The 24456-nt window shown below is 37.6% G+C and overlaps 1 protein-coding gene across 1 annotated transcript in view; it reads left to right on the top strand.

The window, feature by feature from the left end:
- ZNRF2 (zinc and ring finger 2) overlaps positions 1-24456 on the top strand; it is a 56827-nt gene that overhangs the window by 18468 nt on the left and 13903 nt on the right. The window contains exon 2 of the mRNA XM_074839712.1: positions 14280-14375. Within this exon, the coding sequence (XP_074695813.1) occupies positions 14280-14375 (96 nt within the window). The remainder of the gene's footprint in view (positions 1-14279; positions 14376-24456) is intronic.

The raw sequence follows: 24456 nt of genomic DNA, 5'->3' as shown, positions 1-24456 counted from the left end.
ATGTCTTTCAAACCAGAAACTGCTGTTGTAGATTATAGGATTAATAGAATGAATGGTACAATGTCTACACAGTTCTGGAAAGCAAAGATGTAAGATTAGATGTTTAAATGGCATTCTCACTGCACAAAGCCAGGAATTGTATTGAGTATTGCTTCTTAAGGATAAAACAATAAAAGTAGGTTTCTCTTGTTGGCATATCTCCCAGTTTACTGATTTGTGATTTGGTACAACTGCTGTAAAGGACAGGTATGGCAAGACCTCCACTAGAGAGAGAAAGAGTGTTCTTTTGTAATGACTGACAGGAATGTCAGGCTTCCTTTGGGAGCTTTTATTAGGTGTTCCTGAAAACGAGAGGCAAATTTTAAAAAAAGTTACTTGCTAAAACAACAAAGCCTGGAGGCAGAGGACGTCCTCTATGTGCCTGTGGCTTACGTCTCACTAGTCTTCAATATGGATAGGGTTTACTATGCCAGAACTGGAACAAGTCTGTCTTTCCACAAGAGCTGATGACTTATGCCTGTCTTAATCTCACTAATTTGTTGGTGGCCATACTGTGAATTTATCACAGTTGCTGTTAACTGCACTCACCTGTGTGCAATGGACTTGCCTTCTGAGGGCTTCTACAACAAAAGGAGTGGATTTAAGCTGGTGTCCATGTGGGAGACAGCTGCTTTTTACCTATCCTAAAATCCAGAATAAAAAAGCCTTTTAGAAAACTGGTAACAAGGTTTAAGTGTGAGAGAGTTATCCTTCAAGAGCATCATGGAGATTTTTGTTTTGTAAGACATTGAAAGTACATCTTCTGTCTACTGAAACAGAAGTCTTTTTGGGGGACTAATGCTCCTCTTAGATGAAGGAGGAGATCTAATTTGAAACAGAAAAATGCCTATAAATGATATTAATTCTTTGCAGTTCTTAAAACCTGGTCTGTGAAGAGTAACATTGTGACAATTTAGTACCCAAATACTTAGCAGTATAAAATCTTTCTTGCTTGAAGAATGGTTTGTTTAACTGCAAGTACGTGTCGAGAACTATTGTTTCTTTCACAGAAGCTTTTAGGAAGTTGTGAGTTTTTTTCAACATAGAATGAAAGGCTACAATGGGAAAATAGATATAAATCTGTTTCTAATCGTTTTGGCATTGGGTTAGTAGTGGTAGTAGTCCTGAGTAGTCTTACCTCAGGACTAAAGTGATGGAGGATTCATAAATTATTTTTTAATGGATGCCTTACACTTTGAAGAAGTGGGAATCTGAAGAGAATTAAATCTTAGTTGTTTGAGAAGGTCTAGGTGTCCGGTTATTTAACGTGCATCATGGAAACTTTTATTCCTTAAAAAAAGTTGTTTGCTGCTGATGTATGTATATAGTACACGTTTGAAGTACATCCTTCATTAGCTTGTCACTTGTTCTAGAAGTCCACAGTTTTTGGGTGTGTGTTTGTTTGTTTGTTTGTTTTATAACAGAGAAGGGTTTACTTAAATGCATCTTACTGGTCTTTGTCTTCTAGCTGCTGTCTTGATCCTGTCAGTCTCTGGATTGTTTTATATGCTGCTGGCAGGCTGACTAATACAACAAGGTGCAGTAGGCTGCTCCAGTGTACCATTGGGAAGGCTCAGAGTCCTACTTGCTTGGGCTGGTCCCTAGTAGCTGACATGCACACACAGGAAGGGACAGCAAGAGCAAAGGAGGTCATGCTGCCAAGAGGCAGAAGGCAGGTAAAGGAATGAATGCATAAATGAGCTGAGAGGAGTGCAGGTTCAGACCCTGGCATTCTTATGCTGCCCTCAAGAATTGTTCTAAAGAGCTTTTCAAGTCTTAAAAAAAACCCAGCAGACTTTTGGGGTTTTTTTGTTTGAGCATTTTATTATTTATATTTTAACTGCTCAATCACTGGTTTTAGGGATCTGTGGTAGAGCCTTGCTAACTCATTAGGTAAGGCTCTGGTTATGATGGCAGAGCTATGTGGAAAGGCAGAGCAAATTTATCTCATGATTTACTTTTTCTGTGACCCTTGTCTCAATGTCCTTGTGGGCAAATGGGCATTTTTATATAAGGTGGCACCTAGACACTTATGAGAATTGTTTGACTTTCTGTGTAAGCTAGAACAAGTTTCCTACTAACTTTCTAAAGTATATAATGGAGACATTGCTCCTATTGTATCTATTGTTTTTTCTTGTCTATTTTAGAGTGTAAGCTCTTTGGAGGAGGGACTAATACATATATATGAACAAACACATTTGCAGCACTTGGCACACTGTGATCCTGATCTTACAAGGACATTCCTGAAATAGGAATACTATGATGGCTCTTTAGTCAGTTGTTTAATAAACAGAACAAACCACAAAACCCAAACAAAACCCAACACCCCTTTCTTACTAAAATGTAATCTATTAGCATGTTGCAGTTTCATACTAAAAAAACCCATCAACCCTTTCTTTTTAAAGTATAACTTATTGGCATGTTGAAGTTTCATGCTATCTCAGTATTCAAAAAAACTCAAGACAGTGTCTCCTTTTTTTATATATAATGCTTATATATATGTATCTCTCAAATGACAGATCATGATTTTGAACAGTGAAGAACAAAATATACTTCTTAAATAGTCGCAGGTTTCCTGCCTTCAGTAGTGTTATGGATCAGTATAGCAATAAAAGCATATACTTTTTACAGAAAAAGCTGTACTCGGATAATAAAAGCATTTTAGTTACCATGTCATTTTTCAAACTGCTAAAAAGTCAAAATATCATTTAAACTAACTTGTTCCAACTGCACATCCCTATTAAAACTTAATTTACAGTCTGTGCTCTGTGTGTGTGTATATATGTGCATCTTATTAGCACAATCTGGTTAATGTAAACAAGATGTTTCTCTTCTAAGTGTAGATGTTTAAAATAGGTAACTAATCAAATTTCTCAACAGTTTGACTGATAGACCAATGCAGCAGTTGTAAAGAGTGAAAAACAGAAAATGCTCAGTAACATTTTCTACAAAGATCATTTAAAATGTCAGTGATACACAAAATATTTCTTAACAGGTTGTTCAAACAGTGGCATCTTAATCATGAAAAAGCAGGAATTACATTGCTGACTTAATTGCTGTGGTAGGAGTGATGTGGCATGTTATTTGAAAGTTTGGTTGGTTTGTGATTTATGGATGTTCTGTAAGATTTTGCAGAATATGGTGTGGGTGCTATGTACTCTCTTAACAGAGGTAAAAGACTAAATATAGACAAATCTGCCACGATTGATATGTTTAAAGCATGTAAGTCAATAGCTTGATTTTCTTCAGCTTTTACTGAGAGTAGTTAAGAAAACTTGGTTGGGGGGTTATTTCTTTATGGGTTCAGTTCTATCTTTTTCTGAAACAATTATGCATCATCTTTATTATTCCTCTTATTAGGCATTTTGCATGCTTTCTTCACTATGGTATATCCCCAAATGTTATTAAAAGGTTCTGTCTTAGGAACTTTTGCAAAACTATTCATTATAATACATAAATGCGTATCATTCAAATTTGAGAAACCGCTCTTGCATTTTTATCAAAATTTGTACATAATTCATGTTAAATTCTGTTAATACTGAAGGATTTAATGATTAGATTCCAGTGTACACCTTTCTGAAATTGTGTTTTGTAACCCTTGGTGGTCTTCCCATTTTGTAAGATTCTCTTTAATCATTCTGTTAAAAGTCTGGCTGCTTATGAACCTACATCCTAGTTTCTGCAATAGTCTATATACTAAGGTAAATATTTTCCCAGTTGGAAGAATGGAGGGATCTTCTTCAGAGTGAACTCCTCTTAGCTGAATTTTCCATTTAAAAACAGAAGGCTGCTTAATGATAAGCAGAGATGGCAGTACTTTTAAAAAGTTATGCCTTAAAGTTCCTTTGTGCTGAGGATGAATGATATTTTTCAGCCTGGACTTTTCTACTAAGCTCAGTCCTCATTCATAAGTCATACCTATACTCTGGGGGAAAAAACCCCAACAAACCCAAATAAATAAACACAACCATACTTACTCTGCTCCCACTAGTTTCAATTGAATGAAAGTAAATTAGTCCATAGGTTAGATGTTCCCCTGCAGAATTATGAAATTGGTGCCCTCTGTGGAGGACTGCTATTTTGAGACCTAAAGAGGGAAAATACAGAGTATAATAATGGAGAAAAGTCTGCTGTTATGCTTAGGTAATAAATTCTTCATCTGTGATTAAAAAATTAGATTAAAAGCACAAGAAAACAAGTATGCTTTGAAACATTTGTCCTTGACTTTCTTGAAACCGTACTTTTAATAGGTATAATTTTTCTGTTACACTGAATGATAAATGTAATTATAACTACTTTTGAAATATAATTTAATGTTGCTGTTGAAAAATGAAACATTATGTTTAGAATTAATATTTAAACTCCTGAGAACATCCCACATAACAATTTAACTTTTTATTTACATTCTTCCCAGTTGTAATCTTTAATATTTTGTACTCTGACTTTTTTGTCATTGATTGGTTTTCCCCTTTTTTCTTTGTCACTGCTACCTCTATTTCTGCAGGAACAAGTAGGTTATTGGTAAGTATTTCAACTAAATCAGACTTTACAAAGTTTTGCCTTAGTGAGGACTTCTTTTTTTACCCTCACTTACTTTGGTAAAAACTTTGTAGACAACAGACCAATTGTCTGTAAATGCTGTGCTTTCTCAGGTCTCCATTATCGTCTTGTTTGTGTAGTAGAGTAATAGTTTTCAGATTCTCCGAGAGACTTTGTCTTCTGCATGCTTTCAAGCAGCATCATTATCTGTGCTGACTTCTAAGATGCTGCCTTCTCCTGGGGCTTGCTCCTTTGTTCCTGTCTGCTGCGTTTCAAGTGCAGTGTCTCTCCCATTTCTTCTTCTTTTTTTTTTTTTTTTTTTTCCCATAAGACCTCGTATGCATTTTGGCCAGTTTGCTCAGAAGACTTCTCTGCATCGGACAAGATGCTCTGTTTCACATGTTCAGTTTAGTCATCCTTGTCAACCATTATTCAGCTGTTTTCACATCATACTTCTTCCCTTTTATCTATCATTAAATATATTCTCAGCATGGTATAGCCACCCTCTCCTCTCTTATTGTCATGCTTCATGTAATTTTAATCAGATTTGTTGCATTGTACAGTACAAATTATCAAGATATTGACATCTGCGCGTTTTCAGAAAGTAGGACTTCATTCTTTCTTCTGATCTTGGAGCAGCTCTTCCTATACTTCCTTTAAATGATGTGATTTCTAATGGAAACTTCTCTTTAACCCTAGTATATTTTTGAAAATAGTGACTTCGTTGACAGTGTGAAGAAGAGAAGGGGAGCATAGACAAACTGGTTCCCTGTACTTAAAAATTTGTAGCTGGCTTGCCAAATTATTCAGTTACTCCAGAAGAGCCTACTTCTGGCAGTAGAACACCATTATCCTGTCTGTCTTCCCCAACTTTCATTGTGGAATGATGAGTGGAAAGACCTTTTTCAGGTGTTTGAGGAAAATATTCCTCCAGGCAATGAGAGAAAATTGAGGGAGTAGGAAAAGTAAGGAAGAAAGAAAAAAAAAATTGTAGGTTCAGGAGAGACTAGGAATGAGAGAGAAGAATTCTTCTTCCTTGAACTGTAATAGTTAAGATAGAGTTAAGAAGAAAAAAGCAAGGGGAATATGTAGTATCTCTAAAGTAAGAGTTTTAAGGCATTTCATTTGCATAAAGTTTTCAGACCTCCGAGCTGACTTGCAGGGAGTTATTTGTCATCATCTGGGTAATGCAAGAACTGAGCTTGTTTGACAGGTTAATCTTGCCTGCCATGTGTAAATAAAATCCATTTGTGCCCCAAACCATTGACCATGCTTTCTGGCTACTTGCTTTATGAGCAAGTTAGTTGATTGGGCTCCAAAATATGTCCAACCTGGCTTAACTGCGTATTCAGACAACCTTGTTGTGCTCCACAAGATTTTTCTGAAGTGGCAAAAGCCCCAGTTGTGTACAGAACCCTCTGAAGTGTTGATAGGGCTAGTTTCTTCCCATACTACTGGTGTTACTCTGCCAGTGTGGCTAGAAGGGGACCTTGCTCTTATCTCTGCTTGCCAGAGATCTGTCAATGAATAGACATGAGAGAGAGGAAAGTTTCTTTCCATTGGTGCCCCTGATTCAGATTTTAGAAGGGGGTCATCACACCTGTATGAAAGAGAGAGAAAGTGTGTTCCCTTGAGTTCTCTCACCTGCCCCCCTCCCTTGGGAAAGGTGCTGTGGAAATTCATGGTGTTCTTCAGGGGAAAGTCGTCTTGATAAGTGGAGTTTTTGGTTGCTAGTTGAAAATACACTTCTCAATTTTAATAAGCTAAAATCTAAAATCATCTGGATTTAGGGTGTGGGTGGAGCCTTTTTTACATGAAAACTGAGGCTTGCTGTTACCTTTAAATCTACCAAATGCAACTCCCAATGTAAGTTTATATTCACACTTGTCTGTCTTCAGTTGCTTCTGTTCCATTTCTCTGCTGAGGGGGTGAGATGTCTGAAATGCAGTTAATAAAGTAGTAAGTTAAAGAGTGAATTAATAGCTTACAGTCACTTTAAAAACTGTTCTTGTTTGTATGCTTGTCAATTTGAAAGTGCAAAGACTAGGAGTTTGGGTGAAGGAGACTTGAGCAGTCTCTCGTCTACCTTGACTACAGATCCCTATGGATGATGGTATGGGGGGGGTAACACCCACCCACAAACACACGTGGAGCTAAGGTCTGTCTTCCTTTGTTGGATGCTTGCATCGGTCTAAAATGTCACTCCTAAAAAGCTGTTCATCTAATAACAGCTATTCTTGGTTTTTTTATTAAGAGGTGAAATCTCTCTTTCCACGGGTCCTTCCCACTTATAATTTCATCTTCTGGTTTGCAAGATATTTTAGCATAGAGGTGTGTTTTTCCTCTTTTAATGGTTCTATTTATTGTTTTTCAGTTTCTAAAAATGTGCAGCTGTCAATTATAATCATCATCATATGTTACTTTTACACTGGTATTAGGCACCTGAAGTTGTGCAGTTGATAAAGGCTTTATTCATGAATAAGAATGTGTCTTGTTCAATTTCTCTTCTTCATTCTGCACTGTGTTATTTTTCAGTGATTGCTACTGAAGATATCACTTTCCCAATTAACAACATGAAGGGAGCTAAAGAAGTTATGTAGTAAGATTCTATCTTTCATAAGTTTTTCCTTAGGAGCTTAAGTATTATCCAAACATATCTTCTCTAATTATTCCATGGGCTCCTTAACTAAAATAAATTTCAGGTTTGTTTTTATTACCCATTTTACATATCCCTCCTTTCCCACTGAGTGTTGTGGGAGCTTTAAATCAGAAAATACCAGAGAGAATCCCTTGTTTCCCTCAAGGAATTCACAAGTGTGTTTACTTCAGTTTTATGGCACAAAAGTGGGGAAGAAAACCCCTCTAGATTATGAGCACAAAATCAGTAAGTGCTGAGAAGAAGAAATTACTTGTGCTTATCCTGGTTCAGTTTTCTAGAAAAGACAGAGTTTGGAACATTTGTATTGTGTTCCTTATTTTTATTTGATTTCCTATTCTCTCCCAAATTGAGGGAAGTTTTCTTTATTTCTTTTCATCTCCAGAAGTCTTTCCAGATGGTACTGTGTTCTCCTGGCTTAGGCCATTGACAGCATAAGGAAGGATGAAAACTAGAGAACTAAATGTATCTTTTCACCAAGACACTTTCTCCCTTAATAAAAAACTTCTGTACATAAAATAGCAAACTTTCTCTGAGTAGCCACTTGTATTTGGAGCTACAGCACCCAGAAATTCTCCTATAGAGGGTACCCTGGTGATGTTCTTTTTTCTTTAACTTCTAACTTAGAGATTTTTAAAATGTCCGTCCTCTGTTCTTGAATATACTGTGAAGTAATCTTCATATTCTCTTTGATGGTAAGAGTAAAGTTGCCAGGTAAGATTTAAGCTGTGTTAAAGCAATATGCTGTCATGTACAGAGCCTTATGGTTTTGAGCTTAAGGAGTTACTCATTCTGTCTTTCCATTTCAGCTGTCTGAGGAGAAGAGAGAATTCTGTGGACACATAACTCTGACAGACCATGTAATCTTTACTGGAGTTTTTTTTTAATTATTTTTTAAGTTTTACAAATCAGTTTACAGAAGAAGGGAGTAACAGAAGTTTGACTTGACCAGGACTGTTGTTACTTCACTGAGAATCTGAATTATTCCTGTCTATTTTTCTGCTGTTCTTACAATCTCACTTCATAGTCCTCTACACAGTTGAATATAAAAGGAAGAAGTGGAAGAAGTAGAGGCATTATACTTTGACTTTAATAAAATGTTTATGCTATTCTGCTTTATATTAGCAAGCTTAGGACATGGTCTAGGTGAAAAAGTAGGTGGATGCTGAAATAGTTGAAAAAAAAAACCCTGTAGCTGCTCTAGGAGATTGATTCAAATCCAGTATCACTGCAGTCTACTTTAGATCTGTTTTCAATCATCTTTTTTTTGGAGGGTGGGCACTTTAAAAAAAGAAATATAATGCCAAACTTGTAAGATCTGAAAGTACTATGGAGGACAAAATTGGAGTTCATAATTTTTTTAACATGTTAGAAAAGTGTTCATAATTGATTAAAAAAGACAAATGAGAATTACTGAATGTGAGGAGAAATAAAACATACCACTCAAAAATGGGACCTGGCTAGTAACAGTTCTGCTGAGGCTTTAGGGATTGTTATGGGTCATGAGAGGAATGAACCAATAATCTGTTGGTTTAAAATGTACATACCTATATACACACACATAAAGGAGATATCTCTATGTATAGATAGATCTGTATATAGATATTCAACGCCTAGTGGAACAGAATGATGTGATAAGTAATTATTAATTTCTGCTTAGGACTTGTGAAGTCTTAGCCTGAAAACTCTGCCCGGTTCTTGGCAATGCAGTATGTTAAGGTTGGAGAGAGTCCAGAGGACAGCGATAGGAATAAAAGGTTTAGGCATCAGGGCCTGTGAGGAAAGATTAGAGTAACTTGGTTTTTTTCAGGCTAGGGGAAAAAGACGAAGGGCACACATTTTCCAGTGTGAACATGTTTTTTATACTGAGGACAGTTACTGACTGTTTTCCATGTCTACCGAACACATAAAAAGTAATCAACCTTTTTTTAAGTGAAAGCTGCCAGATTAGACATAAGGGAAGATTTTTCTAACTCCCTAGGAATAGCATTGTAGGTTGTCTAGGATGTCTGTAAAATCTTTCACTAGTTGATTTTTAAGGGCAGATTAAATCCTCTAAGTACATTTAACCCAGTTTCCCAGTATGGGATAGACTTGGTGACCTCTTGAGGTCCTTTCTAACATGTTTCTCTGATTATGTGAAGTCTTTTCTGTTTATTGGGGGGAGGGGATTATTGGTGGTGGGTTGTTTTAGCATCATTATGCAGGCTTTATTTGTGTGACAGTAATCTTGCATACCACCCTTATGCCATCATGTTTACTGGATGCTGTTCTTCCAGATTGTCTATACTTATTTTTCTAAGTATCAAAGAACAAGTGCAAGTTCATAAGTAACATTTGTCAGGCTTCTTATTGTCAAATACATTTTAGGAAAGTATGTGTATGCAGGGATTTCTCTTTTCTTATGACTTCTTCAAATGTAAACCAAAATGGATTTATCCATCTCGTTTGAAAACACAAGGATGCCCAAACTTAAAATTCTAATATATCACTTCTTTTAAAAGAACAGCTGGTATCATACTTTGTTTGGTTTTGGCAGTGTTCCAGTTGAGATGTTTTCTGCTGAAAGGTTACTCTGATCAGGCTGATGCAGTCTTCTGCTTTGGTGAATGTTTTATTTGAGGTTACTTCTTGCTACAACTGTTTATTGACAAGAAGGGTCATCCATTCTTCTGTTCAAGTCTAATACTGCTTTAATGTGTTTCCTTTATGTGCAATTCTGTGACACTGCACTGTATTGTCTGGAAGTTCTTAGCTCGCTCTTTTTTTCTTTTTTTTCCCCACCATAAAGTAGATATTTCAGAATGAGTGCAAACATGATTTTGCAAAAATTATAGAGGTCCAGGAGTTTGTTATTTGTTGGATGGTTTTTGTTTGCTTTGCTATGCACTGAACTGCAAGTTAAACAGTCTGATGTTTGCAAAGCAAGGCAAACACAGTAAGATATTAATAAGAGGTTGAAATTGGTGCGGATAGAGTGGCCACCCATCGACTTGTCCCTGTCGATAGTTTCTACGCCTTCCAGAGATGAAGGTTATGAGTTCGGTAAATGGATGTGAGAGAAGATGGGATTTCTTGGCTAACTGGAGGTTCGTATGCAGAAGATGGTGGAGTCTGAAGAAAGTGATACATTCAAGAGAGAATGAGAGAGAGAATTGACTTCTGAATATTTAAGTCCTGCTACTTACACAAGTTTAGTTATTTCAAGCTTTCTGTACCACCTTGGGATTTTCTAGTAGCTGTACTGCAACCTTCTGTTCTGTCTCTCTTTTCTTGTAACTGTACTTTTTTCCAGGATTATGGTTTTCAGTAACGTGTTACTTTCAGTATTGTAGTCACAGTTGTGAAACTAGATGATGGGAGCTTGTAAAAATTTGTCTCCCTGCCTCTTAAGTGTGCAGTTGTAAAAGTCAGCTAGAGGCATGTGCTTGCTCAGTTTTGGTGCTGTACAGAAAGAGAGCGGGGTGGGAGGTGGTTCTTCCCTGACTTAGGTTGTATCACAGGCAATGTCCTCTCTATTACTGGAGAAGGAAGGACCGTTTTGCAGTGATATGCTGACAAACAGTGATGACCCTAATACAAAGATGATAGTTCCTCATCTTGGATGAGGATAGGGGATGCTGTGAAACCAACACCTTCATAAGAGCTGAATTTTTACCCAGAACTATACATTATCTTTTGCACTCTTCTTGTAAAGAGAGTGAGAAAGTAGTTAATTGAGTTTTGTAGTTTTTAGAGGACACTTTACGTGATGCCACCTCATCTGATGACTACTTCCATTTTGTTGTCCAAATGTCTGTGAATGCGTTGTTTATCTGCAAAACTCAGTAAAACAAATCATGTAGAGAGCAAGTTATTTTTGACCTGTTGCTGATTGTTAGAGTCATGTGAAACTTTCTTCAGGTTTTCAGAATTGTTCCTTGAGACTGGTGGTAAAAACAAACATAGGCTACAAATGTTGTTAGCCTGCTGGGCAGTGGTACAATGGAGTCTTTGTTCTTACAGAGTACTTAATTGTAAACTGGGTCATGAAACTATTGCCTTCTGATTTGAGGAAAGGTGGGAAAATACAGCTTTTTTTTTAAGCACCTTTAGCTGGCTTGTGGACAGTGTTGATTGTTCAGTTATTTATATTTTTCAAATAGAGTTAAAAATAAAGCAAATATTGTGTCTACAGTCAAAATAATTTGTTCTTTGGGGTTACTAAAGGAATTGGAAATGGTAATTTCCTTCACACAAAGCATACACTGTGCATCTCTTGGGGAAGACGGCTAATTTCAGGAGCTGGGTATTGCAGCAGAATGTTGTGAAGGAATGAGAAGTTGGATTTCACTTGGATTTGAAAAATGTTTCAGCAAGTGTTGTGAGCTCAAGGCTCTCTTTCTGCTGTTTTGCTAGTCTCTGGCATGCAGCTGATGCTGGTCACTGGAAAAATATATTTCTCACAAAGATACCTTTACCACTGGCAGTCCATAAGGCTTAGTTAAGTTGGTCCGTAAGGCTTAGTTAAGTGTGATGTCCTCTACTTCTTGGGTTCTTCAGTGTCCTGTTCTGCACACTGAGTAGAGCTATAGCAGTCAAATATCCCAGACTTGCTGTGTCAGGAGGATATTTGTAGTTGTTTAACTATTACCTTCAGATATCCCTTGACACTGGACAAGCCACAAGATACTGTACTGTTAAAATACTTACTATATTGCTAGAATGTAGACTGTTTACTAGGTTTAGGGGCATATGATTGTATAAGCACATTCAGCTGAATACTCTAGGTGGATAAGCAGATTTTTCACAGCTGTCTATCTTTAAGCATGGTTTTAAGTAAAAGCGTTGTTGTTGTTATCATCATCGTCTACCCAAACTCTCCTTACTGTTTTGTTCGGATTTATGTATTCCCTCCAAGCATTCCTGGGATACGTGCCTTCTTAATAACACTGTTAACTTTAGCAGTGGTTCTGAAGACGTATTAATGGTTTTTCCTTCTCCCATCGCTCCCAATTAGATGTGCTGATGACCCTAGGGAATAAGCTAGAAGGATTCTGTCCAGAAGGCAGAAGAAACCTGTTAATGACTGTCCTGGTGCTTAACTAGCCATGGACATAAATGTTAACTTGCTGTAACGCAAACACTCCCTTCTGGTACAGCAGGACTCAGTCTGCAGTGCATAAGGAAGTTATGTACTTTTTCACATCAAAATATGTTGTTAATTATGCCTTATGGAAGCATATAAATGAGAATAATGCATTGATCTTAGTAGGTTTTGACTAGACTTGAGTAATCAGCTGCATTAGGCTGATAAAAGTTGAGAGAAAATTTAGCCCGGGTCAGTTTTTGAAGAAAACCATAACAAAACAGTTATGAGTGGGTTTAGGTGTTTGGAGGACTGAGACACTAGTTTTGATTTTAGTCATGTTGAGATGCAGCCTGGGGGAAGGAGGCTACACAGTGGCTGAAGGGTGACTGACAAATCTTTCTACAAATAAATTAATCCTTTCAACTTGTTTTTTCCAAAAGATGTGTTTGGCTGTTGTATGCTTATTAACTTGTGGTTGTAACTGTTGTTTGTAAAGATGTGGATTGCGGGAGGAGGATTAAAAATAAGGAGAGACGAGATATATTTAAACTGAAGTGTAAGACTGACACAAGAAGAAAGATATGAACTGCTTATGACTAAAATGGGAAGAATAAGAACTGTACTTTATCTCAGGAAGTGGTTTCCAGTGCATGTTCAGCTGCTGCTCAGAGTTCCTCATGGGTGTTACCAGTTGTCTGCTTTGACTTGCTTCCTATTAGCTGCATTAAAGAATTAAAATAATTGTCTTGTTAAATGAAGTGCATTACTTGTATCAAGTGCTAATGCTTTAGGTTAGCTGCTTGATCTACCTCTGGATAATAATTAACAGTAAAGATCAACATTTTCAGGCATCAGTAACTTGAAGGTGCAGCATCAAGTCGCTTGTCATTCTTGACTGACTCAGTTCATTGTGGAAGGTTAGAAGTACAAAAGTAAGGGGCAACAAACTAAAATGTGTGGGAGCAGGCCCAGATGTGGATGTTGGTGGAAGGTGCAGTGGCCTTTTATACATGCCTGCATTATTACTTTTCAATGACATCAAAGAAAATGTTGCTCCTTTGCACTGAGCATGGATTTAGGTATTTTTGCCGTATGTTCTCCCATAGGTATACTCCTTAAGAGCTGTTACGTATCAAGATCCCTGTTGGTGGCTTTTGTCTCTCACTTGTATGTTAATTATTCAGCAGATCAAAATCAGTCAGACTTTTCTGTGGACTGTAAATCTTGTCCAGCCAATCTTGTCCTTTAACTGGAAGACTGCTGTCTTTGATAATGACATAAAGTATTAAGCAGTCTTGTCATGGACTATTATGCAGTTGCATCACAATCCAGACCGTCTTAATTATTCTTTACCCCATATTGCCTCAGGCTGTGTGTGATCTCAAGAGTTAAGCAAGGTCATGCTTGGCTAGGATGAGAGAAGTCAAACAAATTCAGTGCTACAGGAAATATTAGTGATTCAGTAGGTGAGGCGACACCCCTGAGTTAATGTTTTCCCTGTGCCCCAGACCAGTAAAAGATGCTGCAGCTTGCGTGATGAGATGTAAAACTTAGATCCTTTGTTAAAGTTTCAGTGGTATTCCTAGTAAAAATGAAGATGGTAATTCAGGGTTCCTCCCCGAGTTCAGATTTTAATGGCTACGTTCTCTACACATTTCTAATTTTTTGTTTTAGTAGAGTTATATTATCCTCTTGTTCCTGTCTTAAACTGTTCTTGAAGTTGTTGGGAAAGTTTGTGTTCCAGAGGTGCTGACATGTTTGCAATTGGCAACATCAGTTTGCAGAAATAATGGTTTGATATCTTTTGAAATCAAGGGAATTATATTCATGTAAGAAATGTCAGGTCAGAACTGAAAAGTGACCAGGTATTTTTTTTCTTTGTTTTAATGCGTGCAGAATAGTTTTTTGGCTTGAATGTACATATGTGCAATGTTGTTGAGTGTTCTCACACTTACATATTTTTATTTTCCATAGGATTCAAGTGCCCTGTATGTTCAAAATTTGTATCTTCTGATGAAATGGATTTACATCTTGTGATGTGTTTGACAAAACCAAGGATAACCTACAATGGTAAGAAAGAAGTAAGCTGATAATTATTTATTCATTTTAAACATTAGAGTGGTGATGATAATTCTTTATTTAATGAGATGGTCTGGTAACAAATTCAGTGGATTCAAATGATGTATGTTTTTTGCTTGCAGTTTATTTTTTTCAAATTAATTCCTAAGAACTTGGTCTTTTTTATACTGTATGCTAATATAATTTACACTGTTGACTTGTTATGCAAATATAAAATTATTTTTGAGTGTGTTTATTCCAGTTTTTGACCACAAGATCATAGATTGGTCAGTGTGCATTTAATGTCCACTTGAGATATGTGTAGCTTAAACATTGTCTTATCTAATCCCATGAAGTAGTGAGGTAGGTCAGTCAAGTCTCCTTCTGGGGTCATTATTAAGGACTCTTACTTGATGCACTGTGCATTTGCATGTTGTTCAAGAAGATGACCCTTTCTTGGAGGAGCTAAAGAACTTTCTCCTTTAGCTGACTGCATATGTAATACTTCATAAGGACTGGTAGATATGTATGTTTTTGTTATTTCAGTGAAACTTGCCAATGTCAAATGAATCACCTGTGGTAGCTTTTTTTTTCCCCTACCACTAAGCTCTCCTTCTGGGCAACCTTTGATGCAAGGCAGACAGGACTTTTGCCGCTGTTGTGAGCAAACTTTTCTATTACTGTGCCTTAGGCTGACACTCAGTTCTAAGGCAAGCACACAAAAAGCTTTCAGAAAACTAGGAATTAGAAAATCTTACTGAAATCTTAGTGCCTACTTTGGCAGAGCTGCCCTACTACCATCAGGAAATCTTACAGAGCCTCCTGAATGAGCTTATTGCTCACCAGTCGTCAGATATGTAATATGTGAGAACAGAATGAGAGTAGAAAGAAGTTGCATAGGAGAGGGAATTGCATCTTCCTGGAGGTGCACAGCAGAAAGTTGAGAGTTGGTGGTCACAAGTTGCATGAGGGAAAAATTGGATGCAATGTAAGGTAGAAATGCTGCATAATGAGGGTGGTCAAACACAGTAGCAGGCACCTGAAGAGGTTGTGCAACATCCATCCTTGGAGACAATCAGAAATTAACTGAATAAGGCCCTGAGCAACTTGAACTAACTTGGTCCTGCTTTGAGTGAGGGACTGGACCAGACAACTCCAGAGGTCCCTTCCAACACAAGTTATTTATTGCATAAGTAACCTGCAGTGGCTCTGACCTTCCTGGCACCTTGCTGTTATGGTATCCTACACTGGATTTTTTTAATTGGAATTGAAGGGTGGTTGGGCCCACCTTATTCTTTGTCTGGATAGCAATAATGCTGGCCCTTAATTGCAAAAACAATTTGAAATCATATAGAGTTGTGAAATCCATTTTAAAGCACAGCACTTCGGAAAAGTAAATATTTTTTTCTCCTGGTGTTGCAACACGCACATTTGAGAAGGTTGACTTCATCTAACGGAGGGGGCTTTGTTTCTCTTTGGTTTGCCTTTTTTAATTTAAGACTGAGCATTTTCCAAGATAAATTGATAGAAATCTGTGTACTGCGGGATGTTGAACGTTAGGGAGAAGCAGGCTAGTTGCCCAAGTCAGGGAGGGATAATGTACTTGGGATCAGTTAGGGTGGAGCAGGAGGAGGCAAGCTGGCAGAGAGCAAGCTCTGGCGGTAATCCAATTGATGGGATGTGTACAAATTATGAGTTGGCTGATGAAACCCTTTGCCCCTGCTGCTGCCTACATGAATGTATGAGCATTCTCAGCTGACTTAACTTTTTTTTCAAAGATACAGCAATTACATGACGTAACCTCTGAGTATCGTTTGTGATGTTTACTTGTATCACAACGATGCCATATTCAGATATTCAGACTTTTTTTTTGTATGTTTGTTTCATGCACTTTCAGCTGGCACACTGCTGGTTGGAGCTCCTTTGGGCCATCTTACTACCTTTGCACAGTCTGTTACGTCAACAAACTTCTATATAAATGAGCAGAAGTAAAACCTGTGAATAGCACCTGAAGCCACTCTCTGGATAATCTGCACCATGACAAAAGCAGTTGTGGACAATGTAATACAAGTTATTACCAGCAACATATCACCTCTCAATTTAGGAGCGTGTCTGCTGTTTAGAGACTCAGACCCTCATTCTAGGAAATGGTTATATAAGCTTGAAAGGAGAAAATTACTAAATTACATAGACTGGTTTGAGACAGACACTTACTTAGAAGTATGGTCTCATTCTCATAAACACTTAATAGAAGTGTGCATTGATCCTTGTAACTCAGTTGGTTAGCTCACAGAGTTGTGGACTAAATCTTAAATTATAGCCTATAGCTGGTTATTTAAATTACTGCAGCACAAAGGAATTGAGGATATGGCTTCAGAGTTGTGCAGCCCTCAGTTGTTACTTTGTGGTATGACTGTGATTGCTTTAACAAGGCTAATGAAAGAGAATTAACTAGCACATTGATAACCTAATGCTGCATGATTACAGGCCCAGAATTGCATATGAATGTCTATAAGCATGCGCTTTTTTCTTGTATATTTTGCTGTTTGCCATGATGAGGAGATCAGTGATGGATCTGCCTTTTTGTCATAAGCCATAAGAAGGGCATCTCAAATTTTGCTTGGGAAAAGAAAAGATGCTGCTATGAACTTTTGATACCTTCTTCCAAAATGGAAGACATCTTTTTATGCTTTACTTTCTCATTGTTATCTTGCCCTTATGCTATACATACGCAAGCAAACAGAGCCAAGTAGGCATCATTTGCTTGTGTTAGTCACTTGTGGTTCCCAGTCCTATTACCACTAGCAGGACATTTTTTTTTCTTTTTTTTTTTTCCCCTCACCTTTTCTCTCTGAATTTTGTGTTGCAAGTAGTTGAAAGGAACCTTAGACTTTGCAGGTGTTGAGATTTTTAAAACTTGAGCAGTTGGATTGAACTGTGCTTATGTCTAGTTCTGTTCTAGATGTGTTTCCTTGTGATACTGTTAATGTATTAGTTGATCTTTCTAAGAAACAGCAAGGAGCAAATTGTATGTATTTTGTCATTCTGAGAAGACAAACCTTCTTTCTTTTTAAATATGAGTCTGAGGCATACAGTCTTCCCCAGAAGAATGTTATAAGACTGTTTAATTGTGATTTGAAGTTTAAAAAAATTAATGAGTCCTCTCAGCCGATCTCTAATTGCTTTCTGAGCTACCTTTGTGCATTGCATTTGGCAGTAAGAAGGGTCAGTGAACTGCAAACTCTGGCAGCTGTATGATTTACATGTGTTTTCTGAAAGAGAGTGGTCACAAATTTGTCCCAATTCTATGCTGGAAGTTGTGCTGATTTTCATATAAATAAATCAGTACATTTTATTAGCCTTGTTCTTTGAAAATCATGTGACTTGCCTGCAACAGAGATCTCATTGCTGACTCAATCTGGCATGTAAAAAGAGCTCTTTCTTTTTTCTTGGAACTTTGTTCCACATCTCTTAAACTACTTGTGGTGCTCACACATGAACCAATATCTAGGCATTTTGGTACAAAAGCTGGTTAAATGAATGGAATTGTGCAAAAGCATTGTGGTGTTTGGTGTTGTTGTCTTAAATAGCCTTGCTTTTTTTAGCAATTAAAAACTCTCTTTATACTGTTACTTGCTGAGTTGCTGAGAAGCCAGAGTAGGTCCCATGCACTGGTTAGCCACAGGTTGCCAAAAGCCAGTTTTATGAAGAAAGTAGGTTACTTGCTAGTTGGCAGATTTTTTTTTTTTTTTTTTTAAAAAAACACTGCTAAAGTATTATATAGCCATATGTAGTCCTTTGAGCTTCTCCAGAGTGTTAAATGAGGCCTTTTACACCATCTCAAGGGTGCCCACTTGGGGACTACTCTGCAAAAGATGTTGATTACAAGGTGGCCCTGTGTTTTGGTTAGGCAGGGACATTTACTTGAATTTACTCAGTGCTTTGGAAGCAACTTGCCTGCAACTTGCTGATGTTTACACCTATCTGGTGAAGTTTCAGTTTTGAATACAATTATTGTTCATTTTGTGTTGTTACAGTATTGATGCTTTTTTTCACTGGAAGATGTTTTATAAAAATTGAGAAGACACAGGAGAGACTTGTGACTTTAGGGGCACAAGTTTTAAATGCTTTGCAAGAAATGCAACCAATTCCTCTTGAAGAAACCTTGCAGTTGGGTCTGAAGTAATTCTGTTTTTAATTTTAAAATTCCTTTGTTTGTTTCTCAGAGCCCCTTGTAAGACTTTATTATTATTATTATTATTATTATTATTATTATTATTATTATTATTAAAGGGCCCCTCTGAGAGCAGGGACTAGCAGGCTGGCACCTGGCCAGATGGGGAAGCCAGTGAACCCGGAGAGCTGGGGAGAGGCAGTCAGCTCACTAGACTGGTTGGCTGGCTCGGCGAGCCGGCCTGTCCCCTTTCAAAAGTTTTGATTGAATTAGCACATTCCTGTGGAATATTTTGGGTTTCATCAAGTCAGCACTTTATGTTGGAACGCTGTTCTACTGGAAACTTTCTAAGCGGGTCTCCTCAAAGCCGCTTGCTCAGGGGTGGTGCTGCTTTGACATCAATGCTGCTTTTGCTCAGACCACTCTGCATTTAATTCAGATACAGTGGTGGGTCTGATTATTGGCCAACATATTTACTGAGGTTCATTCTAAGGGGAAAAGCTTTTACTAGTGTAATTTCAGAGAGGGAGAGTGTTGAGACATCCAGTACGTGAGCTGCTGGAGAGTTTTTCCTTACTCAAGGTAACAAATTTGCAATTATTCTTTTTAAATTACAATAAGTGAATTTTTTAGCCTATCACATCAAAAAAGAGCAGGGGATCAAACATCACAGCAGGGATTACATACATTATTTTATATTTAAAGTTTATCCAGCTCTGTTTTGAATGGGGGATTAGTATATGGAAAGACTGTTGCAGACAGAATATTGAAAATTAAGGTAGGTGTACTGAATGAAACTCAATGTGCTCTTCCTGTCCCGGGGTGTTCAAATCTAACACCATGCACAGCTAGCCCAATATTCCTGTGCTGTTTAACAGAATTCTAAGTGGCGTGGGACACAACAGTGCAACTGATTTAGATTAGCAAGGATGCGAAGCAGGGTTTTGTCATGAGGATTTAAATACACTGTTTAGTCTAAATCAGTTTGAGGTATTGTTAGGTTTAAGTTAAGTGTAAGGTTAAGTTTTGTCTTGTGAGGAAAAAGAAATGCTGGTACTGCCACATGCTGAGGCCTGCATATGAGCGAGTGTCAGAATCCTGAGCTGCAATCTGTATGAGCAATAATCCTGCTAGAGGAGTTGTGAACATCTAAATGACAGCCATAGCATATGCATTTTGATCAAGAGACTTGAACATGGGCATGAGTCACCTAAAGGACTAAATAAAAATATTTTGGAAACATTCTTTGTGAATGGGACTGACCTAATTTTTTCTAACACAAGTTATAAGCTTTGTTGATAGGTAGGTGTTTCAGCATCTTTGCGGCAAGCTACTTGTGCTAGAGCTTGTTCAGTTTATATTGCTCAGTAGAAGGGAAGTAAAATAGCTGACCTTAACCTATGTTTGGGCCACCGAAATATGATTCTGGTAGTTCTGCCCACTTCAGTGACTTGATTTCCTTGGCCACTTCTGTGTACAAAAAAAGGAGAGTATTTTACTCAGCAGGGCTGATGCTGTCAACTGTTTTCGCCGATGCACTCAAAACTTCAGTCTGGAATGAAAATAATTGCTAACTTTTCTGCCAGGGTTCCTGAGATCATACCCTAAAAGACCTTGCAAAAGGGCATCTTGCCAGTCTGCCTGGAAAAGCTTAAGCCTTCCTCCTTGTCCTCATCCTTTAATAGGACTAGACTTTCAGCAAAGCAGTACGAAATAATACTAAGGCAATCAGTTCTTTCATTCCACTTTATCCGAGGTATAAAATTCTCCATGGACTTTCTCAATTCTTCCATTTTCTGAGTTTAACACGATTCTTGGCTAAACGTTTCTAGCTTCTTGCTCTGCCCTAGACAGTTCTGTGCTCTGCCCTCAGGGGTACTGGGGAGGGAGAAGAGCATACTTTATAAGGTAGTTTAACAGGACATATAAACAGACGTTTATCCTGTGCTTGCAGTTAAAATAGTGACATTTACTCTTGTTTTGATCTTGTGTACTTATGAACACCCTCCAGAGTACGTGGGAGGTTCATTCAGTTTCCCTGATGCTTTAAAACTGTTTTCTTCAGTAGTTCTTAAAAAATAACTAGAACTGTTGAACATCTGTTGAACTTTCAGATTTTGCCTAATGCGGTGACAGTAGAACATTAGTATAGTAAATAAAATTTAATATCAGACATTGCACAGCTGTTATTCTGTGAATTGGTATAATATCAGCTCAGACTTTTCATAGTTTGTCTTGCAAATCATTGTTACAAGGTTAAGGAGGGAAATTGTGTTTGAAGAACTGATTAAAATACATTGATTAGTTTGTACTTCCTCCCTTTGGGAATTGTTGGTAACATTTGAATAAGGAGGAAACTTTCACTGCTGTTCACCGGTGTAGGCCATGGATAGCTACTCGTGTAAACCAGCCTGCCAAGAGAAACAGTGGCAAACTCTAGCTCTTCCTTTTGTCCAATAGAGCTGTACTTCCTTCCAACCATCCCAAATCTCTTCTTCAACAGTTTTTGGTACCTCACAGAAGAGCATCACTGCGAAAGCAGCCTGTTACAGTTTGGGTTTGTTGGGAGGGAGGTTGTTAAATTTAAAGAGTAATGCTGACAAATGTCACTAAATAAAACCACACTCAAGTTCAACACGTACCTACCTCTTAAAGGGGGTAGGACCTGCTTCGGTGACCCCATTTCAGCCTCAGCCAGTGGATGAATTGGGTCAGTCTGCAATAGCGGGGTGTTGCAGCACTTTTAGAGACTGCAGTCTCTTATCTTTCTTCCACACCCACAAACTGTCAACCCTTTGCTACAGAGTCAAAAGAGTAAGTTGTGTATTTCTAATGGTGTGGCGCTGAAGAAAGCTCCTGAAATGGGAACATAGTGTAACTGAGAGGGACGTGCTTCAAATGTCTGGAACGGCAGTTCCCAGAACTGCAGACTGCCCCATTTATCTTGGTAAGATACAATCTCAGAGGTTTAGTGGTGGTGGTTGAGGTATCAATATTGCTTATTGTTTTACTTTTCATGTAAGAAAAAGGGAGGCATAGATTTGTAAAGAAGTTATGAGAGCTCACTTTCATGGTTCAGATTGGGGTTGCTCAATAGACTATGCTGAATTTTCGTGCTGTAATGAAGTAAAGTTGACATGCTTGGATCCAGCTGAGGAGGACACACTGCAGAGATCACATCCATTCATATTTTAAACTGTTCCGATTCGTTATGAATGTGACTTACTCTTTTAATGAACCTTTGGGGAGAAGCATGTTTGGTGGGTGATTTCTCGGCATGCTTTCCCTTGAGCCAGGCTTAGATCTTTTCCTGTGACTGAGCTGTTGCAAATCACTCCTGGCCAAAATAGCTGCAATGTCACCTCATACTTAATTCAGTTCTTGAGAGTGGTAAAACAATTTTTTTCTCAGTACATTGGAATTGCCTTTATATAAATGCATACATGTGTCACAGGAATATTTCATATGTAGCACTGAATAAATACAGTAAAGCTTTTGACAACTATAGAACAAGCCTGCCTGTTTCTGAAAGAAATAGAGAAAATAGGATCATTCACGTGCTGAATAGCTCAAATTGTTTCTTTTCCTTATAAGCTACTCCTAACCTCAGATACTGCCATTGCCTTGCTTTGGTACTGACAGTGCTGCTAAAGTCAAATGACGATTCTTGTCCTAGAAAATTGCAGATATACCTGTGAACCAGTGCTGCAAAGAACATCTGCGGGTGACACGAGGAGTGATTCAGATTGGGTTAGAAGAGGACCCGATATATTGTGCTGTGTGTCATTGTGGTTCTCTTATATAATGGCAGCGCAGTGCTGCATGCAGTAGAAAACTAAGGTACAGTTTTGTTTGCTGGGTAGCAAACGCTCACTGTGACTCCACATCATGTGATACGGGCAGACAGGAGCTACCTTCCATGTCTTACACTTAATCAGTCTTTAGCTTTGAGAGGTCATTCGAAGGATGTCATAAATCGTGTCTGCAACTGCTGCAGTCTTGTGACTGCTGGGAATTTAGCTTCAGGGGAAATAATGTTCCTAGTTTTGTATGGTAATTCTGCAGTCTTTAAAGCTGATACCTCTAAAACCTTGAGATTTTACTTGTTTGTTAGCAGCAAACTGACTTATCTTTTGTAGCTGCTCTGTGGAAACAAAACCCTTGAAAATACACAGCTTTTCCTAATCTTAGAGAATAGGTTTCATTGGCTGGATTTTGAAATAAAAGTACTTGAAATCTTTAGGTTTTTAAAAATAAATGCCAAACTACATCTCGCTGAGGTGGAGTGATCTGTGTAGGAATTTCATGGTATTTCCTTCCCTAAATTCCTCACTGTTTTGCAGGAACTAGAACAGATTATTCACAGATCAGGATTTTTTTCTAAAGAAATATAAAAGAATAAGAGGCATTCCTTCTTGCTCAGAAACTACCCCAAGGGCAGATCAATTGAAAGTATTGCCTGAAAGGTAATTTGTAATATTTTTTTTTTTCTTCAGATTAAAATCTTGCTTTAAAACCTGATACCCTTTGATTACTTAAATAGTCTTGTGCTGTGGAGTTACAGAATGACAAAATGACAAAAGAAGTCAGTCCAGCTTTTGCAGGGGGTTTCAGTGGTAGAACAAGCCTAACTCTTCAGAAAAAAGCTGGGTGAAAACACTGTTAATGTGATAGAGTACTCTCACTTCTGAACTGGGGATTATTCTTACTGCTTGCACAGAAGAAAAGATTACTAGTTTTTAGTATTTTTAACAAAATCCTGTGATTCTAGAACAGGCTGTAAATTACCTATTGACAGGAATTACAGTGATTATATACTGACATAGGTACAAAACACTAGACTTGCCTATTGTATCCTCTCTGGAGGAACCTCCTTGCTCCCCTAAGTTTGACCTGGCTACAGATTTGTTCAGCTGCAGAAATAACCCAAAGTTCTAACACAGCTGAAACACAAAAAACTTCACTATTGCTAGATTTAGTGATGAACTATATCAACACTTAAGAAACCTTGTTACAGTTGCCTCATAAAAACCTCAGGTAACTTCCATTTTAAGCCTGTACTAATAGCTATCTGTAATTTAAAGCCAGATCAAATTTTCTTCATTTTGATAATGTTCCTCATCCCCTCCTTTGTTGTACAACGTTTCATTAGATAGTCTTCATGTATAACATTAGGTATTGGATAGCCTTCATGTAGCTAAGCAATAATGCAGTATTCATTGATAATTTCTAGCCCATAAACAATGTTTATTTGTATGGAATGAAGAGATGGGAGGAGGAATTGTTTGGTTAACACTTATATTTTTTTTCTCCCCAGTTCCAAGGAAGTCTATTTCAATCTATGGCTTTATTAGCTGAAATGCTTAGTTGTCATAATGGTGTCCAATAGTTCTGCTAGCCTGTAGATTTAAAAAATGAGGAGAAAAATAAAAGTTGAAAATGGTTGTAGAAATGTACTGTCAGATTATGTGGATAAAACTTTGAACAAATACTGGAGAATTGTCTTTGGAGACTTCTGGTTTTTTAAAACACATCTCCCATGTTAATTTTTTTGTATTATTTGTGAATGATCATGATTGCTGAATACTATTGAAATTATGTGGCTGTCTTTTATTTGACTTAATTGCTAGGATCTAGAAATTGATGCTATTTGCTTTAAAATGTAAAGGAAGGTTTATTGGTGGTTTGTTGGGGTCTTCTTCCTCTTGAAATTAAAGACCCATATATTTGATATCTTACTGGGGTAGTAAAAACCTGTAGGTACCTGTTAGCACCAGAAATACTGTATTTCTATGCTTGCTGGGATACATTATAATACTGAATTATGGGTTGGTGTAGAGCAGAAAAATTGAGATAGCTTTGAAAACTCCGACTCAATATTTGATGTTATCAGAACTTTTTGCATTCAGACGTGTCTTG

This window comes from Strix aluco, chromosome 1, assembly GCF_031877795.1.
Source record: "Strix aluco isolate bStrAlu1 chromosome 1, bStrAlu1.hap1, whole genome shotgun sequence".
Classification (NCBI taxonomy): Eukaryota; Metazoa; Chordata; class Aves; order Strigiformes; family Strigidae; genus Strix; species Strix aluco.
Note: the sequence above shows the minus strand (reverse complement) of the source record. Positions and strands in the feature narration are given on the sequence as shown.